Source organism: Coregonus clupeaformis, chromosome 28, assembly GCF_020615455.1.
Source record: "Coregonus clupeaformis isolate EN_2021a chromosome 28, ASM2061545v1, whole genome shotgun sequence".
Taxonomy (NCBI): Eukaryota; Metazoa; Chordata; class Actinopteri; order Salmoniformes; family Salmonidae; genus Coregonus; species Coregonus clupeaformis.
The window spans coordinates 14760292-14778060 of NC_059219.1; the positions used below are offsets into that span (position 1 = coordinate 14760292).

The 17769-nt window shown below is 42.1% G+C and overlaps 2 protein-coding genes across 3 annotated transcripts; both read right to left on the bottom strand.

Annotated features, from left to right (window-relative positions):
• Nucleotides 1-1724: 1724 nt before the first annotated feature.
• LOC121543819 (carcinoembryonic antigen-related cell adhesion molecule 1-like) lies at nt 1725-7606 on the bottom strand. The gene is made up of 4 exons (XM_041853968.2): nt 7510-7606; nt 6651-6959; nt 2770-3051; nt 1725-2470 (listed from the first exon to the last, which is right to left on the bottom strand). The coding sequence occupies exons 1-4, from the start codon at nt 7562-7564 to the stop codon at nt 2121-2123; spliced, it is 996 nt and encodes a 331-aa protein (XP_041709902.2). The 5' UTR covers nt 7565-7606; the 3' UTR covers nt 1725-2120.
• A 5883-nt stretch (nt 7607-13489) lies between these two features.
• On the bottom strand, nt 13490-17273 carry LOC121542880 (carcinoembryonic antigen-related cell adhesion molecule 20-like). Of its 2 annotated transcripts, XR_006657562.1 has the most exons (7): nt 17206-17273; nt 16427-16471; nt 15954-16184; nt 15281-15556; nt 14875-15150; nt 14034-14186; nt 13490-13641 (listed from the first exon to the last, which is right to left on the bottom strand). XR_006657562.1 is itself a non-coding variant. In XM_041852477.2 (6 exons), exons 1-6 carry the CDS (start codon nt 17255-17257, stop codon nt 14095-14097), a joined length of 972 nt encoding a protein of 323 aa, XP_041708411.2. In that variant the 5' UTR covers nt 17258-17273; the 3' UTR covers nt 13688-14094. The 2 variants fall into 2 exon arrangements, 1 of the variants encoding a protein (XP_041708411.2); XM_041852477.2 differs by lacking the exon at nt 13490-13641 and having other exon boundaries at nt 13688-14186.
• Between the last annotated feature and the right edge of the window lie 496 nt (nt 17274-17769).

Here is a 17769-nt window from a genome sequence, read left to right on the forward strand (position 1 = left end):
CCTTTCTACATTGAACAAAAATATAAACGCAACATGAAAAGTGTTGTCCCATGTTTCATTAGCTGAAATAAAAGATCTCCGAAATTTTCCATAGGCATAAAAAGTTTATTTCGCTCAACATTTTGGCACAAATTTGTTTACATCCCTGTTAGTGAGCATTTTAGCCTTTGTCAAGATAATCCATCCACCTGACAGGTGTGGCATATCTAGAAGCTGATTAAACAGCATGATCATTACACAGGTGCACCTTGTGCTGGGGACAATAAAAGGCCACTCTAAAATGTGCAGTTTTGTCACACAACCCAATGCCACAGATGTCTCAAGTTTTGAGGGAGCATGCAATTGTCATGACTGCATGAATGTCTACCAGAGCTTTTGCCAGATAATTCAATGTTAATTTCTCTACCATAAGCCACCTCTAACGTCGTTTTAGAGAATTTGGCAGTATGGCCGACTGGCCTCACAACCGCAGACCACGTGTAACCACGTCAGCCCAGGACCTCAACATCCGGCTTCTTCACCTGCGGGATCGACTGAGGGGAGGGGGGGCAGGGTGTTGACGAGTATTTATTTCTGTAATAAAGCCCTTTTGTGGGGAAAACTCATTCTGATTGGTTGGGCCTGGCTCCCCATTGAGTGGGCCTGGCTCCGAAGTGGGTGGGCCTATGCACTGTGTACCCTTATGGAGCATTTTGATTTATTCAACAACAACAACAAAAACAGTTTTTATATAAGCAATTAAGAAATGTATGTTCAAGTCATATTACCACAAGAATGTTTGACATATTTATGTTATTCCACCAGGTCTTAAGATAATTACAGTAATGAGGGGTGTTGAAATACATGTTATATGATTCTTCTTAGTGATACTAATCTGGATAAATAAAGCTTGAATAAAGAAAAAATACAATAAAAAAACTGTTTTCAGATAAATCATTCCTTTGGCAGCATGATAGTGGAACGAGAGATATATTCTGTATCAGGATGCAATTACAGCAGAAATGTTCCTTCTTAGGATGACAGGTTCAGATATCTGTGGAAAATATTTGTAAGAGATTGGGAAAGAATGGTCATGAGCTAGTTTCCCTAAGCTTTACTCCTGTAAATACCATGATGATGATGAGTGATGATGTGTTTGAGTAACATCATAGTGGTGAAATATATTTCTACGCCTTTTTCATTATTCTCTGTTAATATTTGACTAGATAGATATTAGACTACATGAATATGGTGCAATGTATTTTCTCTTTCTAAATACACTGAGTGTACAAAACTATAGGAACACCTTCCTAATATTGAATTGCACCACCTTTTGCCCTCCGAACTGCCTTAATTCATGGGGGCATGGACTACAAGGTGTCGAAAGCATTCCACAGGGATGCCAGCCCATGTTGACTCCAATGATTCCCACAGGTGTGTCAAGTTAGCTGGATTCCCTTTGGGTGGTGGACCATTCTTGATACACATGGGAAACTGTTGAGCGTGAAAAACCCAGCAGCATTGCAGTTCTTGACACTCAAACTGGTGGCCTGGCACCTACTACCATACCCCATTCAAAGACACTTAAGTATTTTGTCTTGCCCATTCACACTCTGAATGGCACACTCACAATCCATGTCTCAATTGTCTCAAGGCTTAAAAATCCTTCTTTAACCTGTCTCCTCCCCTTCATCTACACTGATTGAAGTGGATTTAACAAGTGACATCAATAAGGGATCATAGCTTTTACCTGGATTCACCTGGTCAGTCTATGTCATGGAAAGAGCAGGTTCCTAATGTTTTGTATACTCAGTGTATTTCAAGCCAGTGGGAACACACACCCTCCTGATATCATAGCCATTATACATTTTTTTCACAGGATGCACACTGTGGTCTGACATTGCACAAGAGTGACCATGTTCGGTTACATCAATATCTAGGATATTACTTCACCATATTATAAAATTCTTTTTTTTTTTTTTCAGTCAATTACATAATTTATTCACATTGCCCTGGCCCATGGCACTAAGTCAATTAAATGAATGTTTGAATAAATATATTTTATGGGTTCATTTAACTGAATGCTTTATTTGGCCTGTGTGTTATTTTCCAGTCAGTGAGATATGCTTGCCCATTGGAGCTCAGAAGAGGACCCCAGCCAATGAGGAGAGGAGGAGGAGGAGCCAGACACTGACCCCCAGCTGTACTGACACTGACCCACTGCTGATGGTGATCTGTCTAGTGACGTTGCTGTTGCTCATGGTTCTGTTGTTGAAGGCCAGGCAGGAGTATAGGCCACTCTGGCTCTCCACAGCACTGTATAGCTTCAGATCTGGACTTGTCCCATTCAGATGCTTCCCATTGAAAGCCCATTGAAACTCAGCCTGAGGGTTGGACTGGGCCGAGCAGGACATGGTCAGAGTAGACCCAATCAGGAAAGAGGTAGTGGTGTTCAGCCTGTTGACTGTGAAGGACACACTGTCTGGACCATCTGTGTAGGGAGATATGCATTACTGTCATGACTCAACAGATAATGTCTATGGAAATGTAGTAGATAGATAGCCAAGGAGGTCTGGTGGTAGAGATGAAGGGATATTCAGGGAGTCGATGTGTTATAGAGCAAAATCAATTGATCATGATAAATCATACACCATTGGCCATATGATTGTAGCTATGTTATTGTGTCACTCCCAAATCACTGTAAAGAGTCAGTCAAAGCTTGACATGTGGGCTGCAGCCAAAAGATGTGAATTCATCAAGTACAGTTAGTGTGCATACTCTCATACTCACAGCTGATATTGAGATGTAGAGGCTCAGTGGTTCCATTACTGACGGCGTTGAAAGCATTACAGCGAAACGGCCCATCGTTGTATCGAGTCACATTGACTATGGTGAGAGTGCTGTTCCCATCACCAAGCTGAATTCCATCACTGGCTGTGACTTCAGAGTTGCCATTCAGCCAGCGGTAAGAGAGGGAGGAGCCAGAGGAAGAACAAAACAGACTGACAGAGCTTTTGAATTCCACTAAATTGCCTGTGTTGTTGGCCACCAGTCTCAAAGCAGAAACAGGTTCTGTGGGTGAGAGAGAGAGAGAGAGAGAGAGAGAGAGAGAGAGAGAGAGAGAGAGAGAGAGAGAGAGAGAGAGAGAGAGAGAGAGAGAGAGAGAGAGAGAGAGAGAGAGAGAGAGATTGTTACAGGGAAAGAAAGAGAGGGAAAACACATAACAGAAACCAGAGGGAACACCAGGCTGGGCTTGAAAAGGGACCAAGACAACCTGTTTCCATTACGCCCATTGTTTTAGTGGAGTTTGTTGGTGTCAGCCCATCTTTTGGCAATACTTGTCTGTAGTCATGATGACTTGCAGAATCCTATCTAAATATGTTATAGCCATTTCAGTATGATTGACTTTTAGTTCAATTCACACAGCTTGATGTAATTTGATGAAGGTTACTAGTTGTTTGTGAGCCTTATATTTCTTATAATAGTATGAGAAAGTCAATGTTATGGTTGATCAAAGACCAACAGCCAAGTCATCAGTCACCTGGCCCAGACAAAATGCCAACACAGACATCGTCAACAGTGTAGTCAGCATTTCCATGCATACTAGTGATGCGTGGGGTGACTCATAAACCGCAGTCCCTGCGTTTATATCCGTGGGGCGGACGGGTTTAGGGTCATTAAATATTGTGTGGCTGAAGGGACGCTGGGTGGCGGGCGGTTTTAATAAAGAGAAAACGATACCTTAAAAAAATTAATAAATGTCTAATTATTGTGCAATTTATATCTATAGGCTACATTGAGGTTTTTCTTTAAATAATCCATAAACCTAAACTTTAGGGCTTAACTGTACTTGAGCCAAATAGCCTACACACCAATCATCAAATAATGATTTTGGGAACAGGCAGAGAATGTTAACATCAATCCACTAAGGCAAAAGGGACATTGTCAGAGTTTAATTCAATAAGACAAAAGCTGCGAAAGGAGAGTTGAAAAAGAGAAGGGAGGGCCAGAAAAGTAATGTTTGGGAAAGATTTGGTGAAGTGGTAAAAGAGGATGATAGCATAATTGTGAAGCGCTGTACAAATTCCACATCACAAAACGGAAATTCAAATAGGTCTATGGCATGTCAAGGGAACTGTAGCCTACGGTTTAGATGTGTTAAATGGAAACTGAAATCTGGACACTGACTGTACGTACAGTATGTCTGTAACCTTTCACATAGCCATAATATTAACTCCTGCAGAATTAAGCATTTCTTGCAGTAAAATGATCTTGAGATGCTGTCAGCATGATAAAAGCTGATAGTATTTCAACCACATAAAATATGCATTGAAGCCAAACTGAAGTCTTATCAGAAACACATTGTGTCATTTTCACAGCTTTCAATTTCCTTACAACCGGTCAAACTGATGTCATTTGGACATTTTGCACAGAAAATCTTTCCAGTTTTCTTTTGCATTATTGCATTTTCTACCCAGTCCCTAAACGTCTTTTCTCCGCGAAAATAGATGACAGACAAAAGTTTACCCATGAACAAAAATATAAACACAACATGTAAAGTGTGGTCCCATGAGCTGAAATAAAAGATCCCAGCAATTTCCATATGCACAAAAAGCTTATTTCTCTAAAATGTTGAGCACAAATCTGTTTACATCCTTGTTAGTGAGCATTTCTCCTTTGCCAAAATAATCCATCTATCTGACAGGTGTGGCATATCAAGAAGCTGATTAAACAGCATGATCATTACAGAGGTGCACCTTTTGCTGGGGACAATAAAAGGATACTCTAAAATGTGCAGTTTTGTCACACAACACAATGCCACAGATGTCTCAAGTTTTGAGGGAGCGTGCAATTGGCATGCTGACTGCAGGAATGTCCACCAGAGCTGTTGCCAGAAAATTGAATGTACATTTCTCTACCATGAGCCGCATCCAACGTCTTTTTAGAGAATTTGGCAGTAGGTCCAACCTGCCTCACAACCGCAGACCACGTGTAACCACGTCAGCCCAGGACCTCCACATCCGGCTTCTTCACCTGCGGGATCGTCTGAGACCAGCCACCCAGACAGCTTATGAAACTGAAGAGTATTTATTTCTGTAATAAAGCCCTTTGTGGGTAAAAACTCATTCTGACTGGCTAGGCCTGGCCCCCAAGTGGGTGGGCCTATGCCCTCCCAGGCCTACCCATGGCTGCGCCCCTGCCAATTCATGTGAAATCCATAGATTAGGTTTTAATTTATTTATTTCAATTGACTGATCTCCTTATATCATCTGTAACTCAGTAAAATCGTTGAAATTGTTGCATGTTGCGTTTATATTTTTGTTCAGTATAGCATTCATTCTATCGATCTATTACATTATTTCTTGAGCAAGGGTTTATTTAGTCTTCTAGGTCAACATATACTGACAAAAGAGAAGCTGCTTGTATCTAATTACAAGTTGACAGACTAACAAATAGCCTACCAAAATGTCAGAAAATAAAAAAATGTCCTCATCAATCTACACACAATACCCCATAATGACAAAGTGAAAATATATATATTTTTTTGTTTGTGCAAAAAATAAAAATAAAAAATGCCTTACATAAGTATTCAGACCCTTTGCTATGAGACTCGAAATTGAGCTCAGGTGCATCCTGTTTCCATTGATCGTCCTTGAGATGTTTCTACAACTTCATTGGAGTCCACCTGCGGTAAATTCAATTGATTGTACATGATTTGGAAAGGCACACACCTGTCTATATAAGGTTCCACAGTTGACAGTGCATGTCAGAGCAAAAACCAAGCCATGAGGTCGAAGGAATTGTCCGTAGAGCTCCGAGACAGGATTGTGTCGAGGCACAGATCTGGGGAAGGGTACCAAAACATTTCTGAAGCATTGAAGGTCCCCAAGAACACAGCGGCCTCCATCATTCTTAAATGGATGAAGTTTGGAACCACCAAACTGATCAATCGGGGGAGAAGGGCCTTGGTCAGGGAGGTGACCAAGTCAGGGAGTTGGTCATTCTGACAGAGCTCCAGAGTTCCTCTGTGGAGATGGGAGAACCTTCCAAAAGGACAACCAAGATTGAACTCTTTGGCCTGAATGCCAAGCGTCGCTCCCCATTCAACCTGACAGAGCTTGAGAGGATCTGCAGAGAAGAACCGGAGAAACTCACCAAATATAGGTGTGCCAAGCTTGTAGCGTCATACCCAAGAAGACTCGAGGCTGTAATCGCTGCCAAAGGTGCTCCAACAAAGTACTGAGTAAAGGGTCTGAATACTTATGTAAATGTGACATTTCAGTTTTTTTGATTTTATACATTTGCAAACATTTTTAAAAACCTGGTTTTGCTTGGTCGTTATGGGCTTTTGTGTGTAGATTGATGAGAGAAAAAAACAATTTAATACATTTGAGTATAAGGCTGTAACGTAACAAAATGTGGAAAAAGTCAAGGGGTCTGAATACTTTCCAAATGCACTGTAGACATGAACACACACAGGTGCACACTCAAACTAAAATAGTATTTCTGTGCCATAGCAGACTGGCAGAATTGTTGTATTACACTACAAGTAATGTTGGAAGCCAGGCTGGCTTAACAGTAGTTACAGTATAGACCCACAGGGCCTTCAGGATATTACTTGTCTAATCTAACTAATCTAATAGTAAGCTGGGCTGATATCTCTGACTCACCCAGCACAGTGAGGGTGGAGGTGGCTGTGAGCTGAGGGCTGGTGCTCTGGACCACAAAGACCCCTGAGTCAGCCACCGTGATGGAGGTCAGGGTCAGAGTCCCTGTGCTGACGTTCACCGAGGCCCTGCCGTTGTGGCTCGGGAACACAGCCTGCTGGCCCCCCGACCAGGTCAGGATCTGAGTGCCCCCCACAGCCCAGCTGCCGCTCTGCAGCTGTGTGGCCGGAGACAGCGTCAGGGTCACCGTGTTGCCCGCACAGGCCGGGTTCTCAGAGGGAAGCACCTCCACAGTGCTGGAGCTCAGCACACCTGGAGAAGAGTGGAAAGATTGGTCTTTAGCATCCAGTGGTCCCCAATCCTGGTCCTGGAACACAACAGGGTGTACCCACTTTTGTTCCTCTGCCAGCTAATTAATTGCTGATCAAGACATACATTAGTTGAATTCACAGAGTTTAGTTATTTTGAAGTGATATTATCACGGGTCAAATATGAACTTGTGGTCACTAGTCTTTAACATGCAATATTTTGAGGACATTTGGTAAAGTCTACCTGGTAAATACAACTTTGTAGTTTCTTAGGTAATTATTTAATACAAATACAATAAACATGTACTCAATCAAAAAACGTTTTGAGCTATTTCAATGACTTAAGAAAATATTAATAGATTTTTTCACAAACTATCTTGTCTAAAACTGTATCCACTTTAGTAAAAGTTGCAATTACTCAATTATAATTTTACTGTCAATGTCTCTATTTTACACTTTCATTTCTCCATCTTCTGGACTTGTGAATTCACAGTATATGAAACTGAAAGTTAACTCCAGAGTTACTTGTATTATTGAAAAAGAAGACATGTTACCTTGTATCAAAGCCAGTAGAAGAACATGTGGGACCCTTCCTCTTGTCTCCCCCATTTTGTTTTGGTGGTCTATGTATGCTCCTACTCTTTTATATTGGTATTTTGCGGTCCAGCCCGCTACCCAAAAACCTCAGGAAACAAGTTAATATCATATCTTTATGTGCCAGTGTCCATCATATAGTACTCGTTCTTGTCAAACTACAAAAGAGGTCTCACATTCTGTCGTTTTTTTTTCTACAAATATTTTCCTTGGTGGCCAATTAGGGTAATCTGATTGACAAATGGTGACAGAGAATGTGTGTAATCTCTGAGTCGCCTACCCCCCTTCACCCCTTCTGTCTCCTTCACACTTTGTTACAGCATGTAGCCTTATTTTGGCAATGGCATTGTAGTAAAGAATCATTACATATATTTTCACCGATCAATTAGACATCTAGAAATAAACATCAATAGGATTACTCCTATACTATTTCATTCTGTGTAGTTTAAGTCTATCTTTTCTGACGACAGCTTTACTGGTTTGGAACAGGGCTACAGTCTCTTACAAAAACACAGTGACAACAAAATGTGTTAAATGTTTATAATGTAGTCAACAATTCCAGAATAGAACGGTACATACTATACATCAAGTATCATATATCGTGTCTGTGATATTGTAACATAATGCTTTAGCATACAGTACCTATATCATTGAAATTCCCATTTCACAATTTTCCCAAGTATTGAGAAATCTCCCTCTGTTATTCCTGGCAGTGTGTGTAACAAGGCAAACACATGCCTTTCACATCTCCCAGGTCAACACCTGTAGAATGATCTAATCTGTGGGGACAGGTCCCTATCAGGGAACACCTGAGCACACCTATGTGTGTTTATGCCAGATCAGGTTTGATTGATGAACAGTGGAGGAAAAAGGTATGCTGCCTGTCGTTATCTCGCTGTCCAACCAAGGAGCATGAATAGAGGAGCAAACTGGTCATGCGAAAGATATTCAGCTACTCTGTGAAACCAACATAAGTACCCACATGCTGTATTGTAAAGCTCTCAGGATGAGGGTAATAGGTCATATTAACCAGCATAAAGCCCTGAAGGAGAGAACGGTACCTTATGATAACACCATCACAACATGAGAGCTGAGTTGAACAGTGGGACATTGTAGTCATCTCTGTTCAGGGCCTGAATGTGCTGCCTGCTCATGTAACAAGTGTTGTATTTCATGTTATATAATTAAATTATTCAATATAATACAACAAATCTGAACAGTTCCCATGCCTGATATTAGTGTACATTCCTTTTGGTGGTGTAAGTTTCAATGTTGCACACGTCCTTCTCCTTCTGTGTTCCCCCTCATAAACATCCCCTGCCCCCTTACCTCTTCCCTGTCTACCCTGTCTACTGTACACATGTGGAAGAGGTAGGTTATAGTGAAATTGTCCCATGGAAATCATGATCAATCTTTCCTAATATTGAGTTGCACCCCCTTTTGCCCTCAAAACAGGCTTAATTAGTCGGGGCATGGACTCTAAATGGTGTCGTAAGCATTCCACAGGGATGCTGGCCCATGTTGACTCCAATGCTTCCCACAGTTGTGTCAAGTTGGCACGATGTCCTTTAGGTGGTGGACTATTCTTGATACACACAGGAAACTTTTGAACGAGAAAAACCCAGCAGCGTTGCAGTTCTTGACACACTCAAACCGATGCGCCTGGCACCTACTACCATACCCTATTCAAAGGCACTTAAATATTTTGTCTTGCCCATTCACCCTCTGAATGGCACACACACAATCCATGTCTCAATTGTCTCAAGGTTTAAAAATCCGTCTTTAACCCGTCTCCTCCCCTTCATCTACACTGATTGAAGTGGATTTAACAAGTGACATCACTAAGGGATCATAGCTTTCACCTGGATTCACCTGGTCAGTCTATGTCATGTTTTGGACAGTCAGTGTATATAAACACAGGAAAATCTGTGCTGGGCCTTTAAACACATTTCAAGATTTACCTACATCAGTGATTCATACAACAGAAGTGGTCTGTTCATCAGGTTTATGAGGTTTTGTTTGAGAGTTGTGTTTGAGCAGGGTCAGACAGGTGATACATTCCAATGCAAGGAGGATCAAAGACACTAGACTAGTGGTAATCAAATCAAATCAAATTTTATTGGTCACATGCGCCGAATACAACAAGTGCAGACATTACAGTGAAATGCTTACTTACAGCCCTTAACCAACAGTGCGTTTATTTTAAACAAAAAAAGTAAGAATAAAACAACAACAAAAAAAAACAAAAAAAAAGTGTTGAGAAAAACAAAGAGCAGAAGTAAAATAAAGTGACAGTAGGGAGGCTATATATACAGGGGGGTAACGGTGCAGAGTCAATGTAGGGGCACCGGCTAGTTGAGGTAGTTGAGGTAATATGTACATGTGGGTAGAGTTAAAGTGACTATGCATAAATACTTAACAGAGTAGCAGCAGCGTAAAAAGGATGGGGTGGGGGGGGCAGTGCAAATAGTCCGGGTAGCCATGATTAGCTGTTCAGGAGTCTTATGGCTTGTGGGTAGAAGCTGTTGAGAAGTCTTTTGGACCTAGACTTGGCACTCCGGTACCGCTGCCGTGCGGTAGCAGAGAGAACAGTCTATGACTAGGGTGGCTGGAGTCTTTGACAATTTTGAGGGCCTTCCTCTGACACCGCCTGGTATAGAGGTCTTGGATGGCAGGGAGCTTTGCCCCAGTGATGTACTGGGCCGTACGCACTACCCTCTGTAGTGCCTTGCGGTCAGAGGCCAAGCAGTTGCCATACCAGGCGGTGATGCAACCAGTCAGGATGCTCTCGATGGTGCAGCTGTAGAATTTTTGAGGATCTGAGGACCCATGCCAAATCTTTTTAGTCTCCTGAGGGGGAATAGGCTTTGTCGTGCCCTCTTCACGACTGTCTTGGTGTGCTTGGACCATGATAGTTCGTTGGTGATGTGGACACCAAGGAACTTGAAGCTCTCAACCTGTTCCACTACAGCCCCGTCGATGAGAATGGGGGCGTGCTCAGTCCTCTTTTTTTTCCTGTAGTCCACAATCATCTCCTTTGTCTTGGTCACGTTGAGGGAGAGGTTGTTGTCCTGGCACCACACGGCCAGATCTCTGACCTCCTCCCTATAGGCTGTCTCATCGTTGTCGGTGATCAGGCCTACCACTGTTGTGTCGTCGGCAAACTTAATGATGGTGTTGGAGTCGTGCCTGGCCATGCAGTCATGGGTGAACAGAGAGTACAGGAGGGGACTGAGCACGCACCCCTGAGGGGCCCCCGTGTTGAGGATCAGTGTGGCAGATGTGTTGTTACCTACCCTTACCACCTGGGGGCGGCCCGTCAGCAAGGGCTGCAAGGGCTCAGAGGTCAGGGGTCAGGTGACACAATACGGAGCGAATGAAAACCTTCATCAAACAACCTGTCCCCCCCCCCATTCATCTTCACTGATTGAAGTGGATTTAACAAGTGACATCAATAAGGGACCATAGCTTTCACCTGGATTCACCTAGTCATGGAAGGGCAGGTGTCCCTAATGTTTTGTACACTCAGTATATATATAAAAGCACAGATAATGAGTTTATATGGTCCCTGACATTGTATTATTATGGCATCCTACCATTATATTGGGAAATTCATGCATTTCCTGTATTTATAAAAATGGCATCTTGTACTTTATGAATACTGTACATGTTAGCTAGCTACTGTGCTTTTTACTGTACATGGCATCATTGGGCTAGCATGGCTATTCCTGTCCCCTTTCCATGTTAATTTCTACTTTACAGAGGAATTAGCGTATAAGGGCAGCACAGCATTTGTTTATGGAAGTTTTTCCTTTTGTTATCAAGGTATGTCATATGCTTTTGTTTGTTAAAGGTCCGATGCAGCCGTGTTTATCTCAATATCGAAAAAATTCTGGGTAACAATTAATTACTTTACTGTGATTTTCAATTAAAAGGGTAAAACATTTCTCAAGCAAAAATTTTGCTAGTTCTGTCTGGGAGTGGTCTGAGTGGGGAGGGGAAAACTGAAAATGAGCTGATATGGTCAAAGAGGTTTAGAACTCTCTTTATTATAGGTCAAAACTCCATCCCACCAAAACAGGCTGACGTTTCAGGCCGTCTTTTCAAATAGCTCTTACACTAAAAGGGCATTATCATAATTTTCACAATTTCATTCCAACCTCATAGTGAGGAAATATACATAAAACACAGGAAATTCCGTTTTTGACTGCACTTGGCCTTTAAGATATGTGGATGATATATTTACTGTCCATGGTTAGGTATGTTGACAAGTGCACGTCACTACTGTACTGTACGTAACGCCTGGCTGTCATTGGGAATGTTGGCTAGCCTAGGCCTATAGGCTACTTTACATTTACATTTCATACTGTACATTGTGTTTGCATTATATTGTACTGTCATGTGAAACAAGATTGTTATATTGTCCTGCCCTGTCTACTGTACTCATGTGGAAGAGAGGAGTCAGCGTATAAGGGCAGCACAGCATTTGTTTATGGGAGTTTTTCCTTTCCGTATCAGAGAATAAAAGATCAACACCAACCCTGATCCTATGGTCATGTGTAAGCCAATCAAAACAACGCAGAGGCAATTTACACTGGTCTCACCTACAATTTAGCCTGATTTACATTGTGTCTGTATCATTCGTATCAACTATTACTCAATGTAATATAGGGGGTGAATCATAACTTCCCCTTATCATGTTTCAGGAGAAGACCCAGATGCAGACAGTGTCAAAGTAACAAAAGTTTATTAAAAAACATGGGGCAGGCAAACAACAGGTCAAGGGCAGGCAGAGGTCAGTAATCCAGATCAGAGTCCAAAAGGTACAAAACGGCAGGCAGTCTCAGGATCAGGGCAGGCACAGGTCAATAATCCAGGGTGGTGTGACACGGTACAGAATGGCAGGCAGGCTCAGGGTCAGGGCAGGCAGAATGGTCAAAACCGGGAAAACTAGAAAACAGGAACTTGAAAAAGACAGGCGCAAGCGGAAAAACGCTGGTAGGCTTGCTGAAACAAAACGAACTGGCAACAGACAAACATAGAACACAGGTATAAATACACTGGGGATAATGGGGAAAATGGGTGACACCTGGAGGGGGGTGGAGACAATCACAAAGACAGGTGAAACAGATCAGGGTGTGACACCCCTAATATAATGTAATAATAAGCCTAACCCTAACCAAATGTCCACAGCCCTGCTCAACCCGATTCCCTGATAGAAGTCCTTCTAATGTGTGAATAGAGTTAGGTTTGAGCCGGGGTGTGGAGATGAAGCTAGGGTAAGGGTTAGGGTCATGGTTAGAGCTAGGCACACTAACTATTGGACATTATTTGAATAATGCTTTGACTTTCAATAGAACGCAAATGATGTGGTCACAAATGAAGGAGCATAATAAAACAGATGCTTGAGTATGAATGTGTCCAGTATAGGTTAAATTATAAAAAACCAATGGCATTGTGCCAGTTGTATTGATAAACGATCGCCTCCTCTCCCATTGTGCCATTTCCAGGTTTGACGTTAGCTCCAGTATCTAGTTTGTGGTATTCTGGGTCCATGACATATGGTGTCCATTGTTCAATTTTAGAGTGTCATGCCCTGACCAAACAGGGTAGGCAAACATGGGTCTGAGGTAGACAATACCTTATCACACGAAAGAGATTTGCCAACAAAGACATTTGAATGTGTGTGATTGTGTTGAACATGGGGCTAGGACTGGGGAAAAGAGTTTACAACTTGTACAGCAGGTTAGCCTTTGCAATAAGTAGGCTACGGTAGCTATATGAGCCTGCACACTGTCAGCCTACAGTATAGTATCATGTTATGAAACGACTTCTGTGTATGTAGTTCAGGCTAGTCTCATATTACCCCTCTCACACAAAAAAGTGATGTTATGGTGTGAAGATGGTGTGATCATAACAGCAGCTTTTCATAGGACTGTTTCATTGAAACTCAACACCATGAGGAGACAGCAGGGTTGTCTCTACTCCATAGTGAGGGGAGGAAAAGTACAGCGTCCTCTGCTGGTACGTCTGGGAGTGGATCTGGAGGTATGGTGGGTCCTTCTTTTAATATAGTAGTTGGCCACTTACCCCTGCAAATCAAAGGCCAAAAGTGAAAACTCAACACAGAGACAGGTATCTATTACCACAGTCATTTGGGGTTTATTTTAGAAGGTCATCTCAACTACAACTAATTACAGAAATAATAATAATACAGTACATTTTGCAAATAAGAAAATATTACATAGAAAATATCAATATGAAGGTTTTGTTATTTTCCCATTATTATCCACTGCAGGTGAATGATAAATATAATTCACTGGAAACTTCCAATGACTCAACTATAATTATGCCATAACAGAGGAAACAGTCTTATATTCTTACATTCTAATATTCTTATTCTGATAAATGAGCGTTCTTATTGGACAGGACTAAGAATTTCAAAACGTTGGTTCCAATTTTATTGTTAATTCTGAAGGTGAACCTGGACTCATTCAGCATTCTCCTCTGTCCTTCCCATCTGCTGTAGTCCTATAGCGCCGCCGCTAGGAATCCAGGAGGAACAGCTGTCCCACACAGAGGACCAGTCCTAAAACTCCACTCAGCCTCACTGTTTCAGATCCTGATACTGTGGGTCCTGCATGAGGGAACAATAACATGATTTCAGTCTGCGATTTTGGAGATGATGGAAACGGTCTAAAACAGTTTCCACATAAGTATTTTACCATGTAGGACGCAAGTATTCTAGCTAGGTTAAAAAACAAAGCATTTAGATTTAAACATTTCGATTTAATAGTACCTACAACTGGGGTAAAGGATGAGTTATTTAATTTTGTATCATGATAACTTGGTGATAATAGTGTAGGAATATTTTATGAGGGATATTATTATATGTCCAAGTCTAGTGTAGTTCTACAATATGGTGAATCAGTTGTTTGGAATTGTAATAGTAATTGATTATCTACCTTTATGCATGGCTGAGTAAATGTGGTCAGTTCATCATTAAATCTGCCAAAGAGCAATCAGTCTCCATCCAGGGTTTGTCTAGAGAGTCATCTATTCACGATCTAAAGAACCCTCAAACTACAATCACAAAACTGCCTTTACAATAATTGATTATTTTGTGAAGCTTTTGGTCCTCTGTAGCTCAATTGGTAGAGCATGGCGCTTGTAACGCCAGGGTAGTGGGTTCGATCCCCGGGACCACCCATACGTAAAAATGTATGCACACATGACTGTAAGTCGCTTTGGATAAAAGCGTCTGCTAAATGGCATATTATTATTATTAATATTATTTGATCAAACAATAAAATGGGAGTGATCACCTGTGACCTTCACTGTCTTGGAGGCCTCTGCAGAGCGTCCAGCTGCTGTGTTCTCCACCACACAGGTGAAGTTCTGGACTGTACCAGGTACCGACGGGATCCATTTCAGGATGTTCCTGTTCACGGAGAGGTAAGTGCTAGTGAGGATACCCCCCTTCAATGGCCAGCGGATGGAGCAGTCCAGGTCGATGGTGCAGTTCACCTGGCAGGTAAAGGTGTATTCCCTCCCAGGCAACACTGTGTCAGGGCCACTGATACTAACACTCCAATGATCAACTGTCAGCAAAGGAAGAAAATGTCAGCAAATAGCATTGCCTCTTCATTTTCTTAAAAGGAAAATTGGACAGCATCACCCATATTTACTGATTCTCTCAAATGAAGCATAGGCATTCCATCATATACTCACAGTTTAGCAGGTAGCCCAAGCTTATGACCTTTCTGTCAGACAGGTTTGCCATGCTCGCCTCACACTGATAGAAGCCACCATCAGAGGGCAGCAGGGAGTTGAAGTGGAGGGAGGTGTTGTGTTCTAACACGTCTATCCTTGCGTCTGGAGCTACAACCTGGCCGTCTTTGTACCAGAGCACTGGCAGGCCTGGGAAGGAGCCGTCACAGTCCAGGCTGAAGGACTGGTTGAGGATGGGGAGAGAGATCTGTGGCCTGGGCCTCACGGAAACTGAGTCTGGAACACACAGAGGGGAGATCCAGAGGTGTGATTGGAGGGATGGTTAGGGTTAGGGATCTTAGGCAGATTCAATCAGGGCAGATAGCTGGTTTTCCATACTGCACTTTCTTAAGAGCGCTTGAAAGCGAAAAGACACATTTCTGTGGATGAACTGTAAGGACAATGGACTATAAAGTATTCTTATTTTCTTTGCACCTCAGCATGTTGCACAGGATGGAAAGAGTTGACACTAGATTTAGACATCTGTAATACAGGTTGCAGTGGTGGCTACAGTAGTGTGAGCCACTGTAGCTCAGTTGGTAGAGCATGACTCTTGCAACGCCAGGATAGTAGGTTCCATTTCTGGGACCACATGCAACCTTGACTGTAAGTTAAAAACAAAAAAATCTCTTACTTTTCACCTCCAAGATTGTGGTTATGCTCTTGGAGCTCCCACTCTCTGTGTTGACCGCAGTACACTGCAGCTCCACAATACGGTCCAGACCGTCTGGGGTCCAGGTCAACTCACTCCCATTGAAAGTGAGTCCCTTCAGCAACCAGGTGTGGGTGCATCCTGGGATGCAGTTGGAGGTACAGGTGAAGGTCGTCTCGTATCCAGCTCTTACCCGACCCACGTAGGAGAGGCCTGTTAAATCAGGTCCACCCGCAAGGGAGATTGATTTACTATACAGTCCATTGTTATAGCTTAATAAACCGCAGTCGCAATGTCATAACAAAATAACGAAAAAATAACACAATAACAAACACTATGATACTAAACATATAGTAAAATGTGGCTCTATGTAATTGTGAGCTACCAATTGCTTTGGTGGTAATGGTAAGATATTAGATGTTGTCTTTAATAGTTTTAGGTAGTTGGGTACTCACTTGGATTAGGAGATGCTGCTGAGACACTGGTAGGATCAAGGCCTCCTGGAGAGAGAGAGAGAGGGGGGGGGATGGGGGGCAAGGAGAGAGACAGAGAGACAGGGAGGACGAGGAGAGATAGAGAGACTTCATTAAAGTGGCAATCAGTGGTAGAAACAATAACAAAGCAGAAGCCCCGCCCCTGGTTCGGTTAAAAGCTGAGGGATGGGACTGGAGAAATCGAACCACCCTCTAATTCATAGACAGTGCTATGGATGCAAGGACTTAAAGTTTTAACCATGTTTTGAGGCTATATAGTTTGTTTACATTTGCTTTGTTTACAAACATTGGAGTAAAACAAGCTTATATTTTGCGTTCTGATGGGGAATGACTAGGTTAAGCTCATGAGGCAATTATAAGTTATATTCTTCAAGAATCAATGGGTATATATCATTCATTTATACTGTAAGTACAAAAATGGTGTAGCAACTGCTGCCACTTTAAGGGCATCATACAACCTGACGAGCTGTGTCTGAATAATGTTATTTCTCACAGACTCATGTGAGTGGCTAACAATTTGCCCGATATGTTGTACAATGATCACACTGAAATTGTGACTGTGTGTGTGTGAATGAATAAATTAATTAATTTTCGTGTCAAATCGCCATTTGTAGGCCCCTCCTTTACAGGATTAATTGACTGAATGATTCAGTCATCTGTATATATGTGTGACTGTGTGTGTGTGTGTGTGTGTGTGTGTGTGTGTGTGTGTGTGTGAATGCGTGGGAGAGACCCCTTACCTGTCAGTGCCAGTACCAACACAGTGTAGAAAGTCTTCAAATAGAATGCCATAGTATTACCCCCAAAATCTTCTAGCACTCTCTGTGGCCACCCAAAATATGTGGACACCTTTATACCTTCATTTGTACAATTAGTGTTATGTTGACATACTGTAATGTCCCAGATTTCAACATCTGAGTCATACAATTATGATGTATTCATACATTCTTTACACACGCCTCTTGTGCTGAGAAACCTTGAGTGGAGATTCCAGGTTGCTAAAACATTTTGTTTTTATTTCCTCACCTTACTCAAAGAGTGGGCTGGTTTAGATTATTGTGTGTACACTAGTAAGTGCTGGGTGAGTTGAGATTTGTGTAAAATGCCTTCATCTCTTGCCTCATCCTTTCCTGACTGCTACTGATTCTGAAATGTCCTGTTGCCCCAAAGCAGAATGTTTCAGGTGACGACCATCAATAGTTGATTATATTGAATAATGTGTGTGTCACGATCGTCAGGGAGAGAAGTAGACCAATGCGCAGCGTGTTGAACGAACATGTTTACTTTAATTAGTTAAAGCACAA

Coding starts and splice junctions, on each gene's coding strand:
- LOC121543819 (XM_041853968.2), bottom strand. CDS start 7,564: ATGGGGGAGACAAGAGGAAGGGTCCCACATGTTCTTCTACTGGCTTTG. Junction 3,052..6,650: donor CTCCACCCTCACTGTGCTGG/GTGAGTCAGAGA, acceptor TCTCACCCACAG/AACCTGTTTCTGCTTTGAGA. Junction 2,471..2,769: donor TCTACATCTCAATATCAGCT/GTGAGTATGAGA, acceptor CTCCCTACACAG/ATGGTCCAGACAGTGTGTCC.
- LOC121542880 (XM_041852477.2), bottom strand. CDS start 17,257: ATGGCATTCTATTTGAAGACTTTCTACACTGTGTTGGTACTGGCACTG. Junction 16,185..16,426: donor AGCAGCATCTCCTAATCCAA/GTGAGTACCCAA, acceptor CTGATTTAACAG/GCCTCTCCTACGTGGGTCGG. Junction 14,187..14,874: donor CAAGACAGTGAAGGTCACAG/GTGATCACTCCC, acceptor TCCCTCATGCAG/GACCCACAGTATCAGGATCT.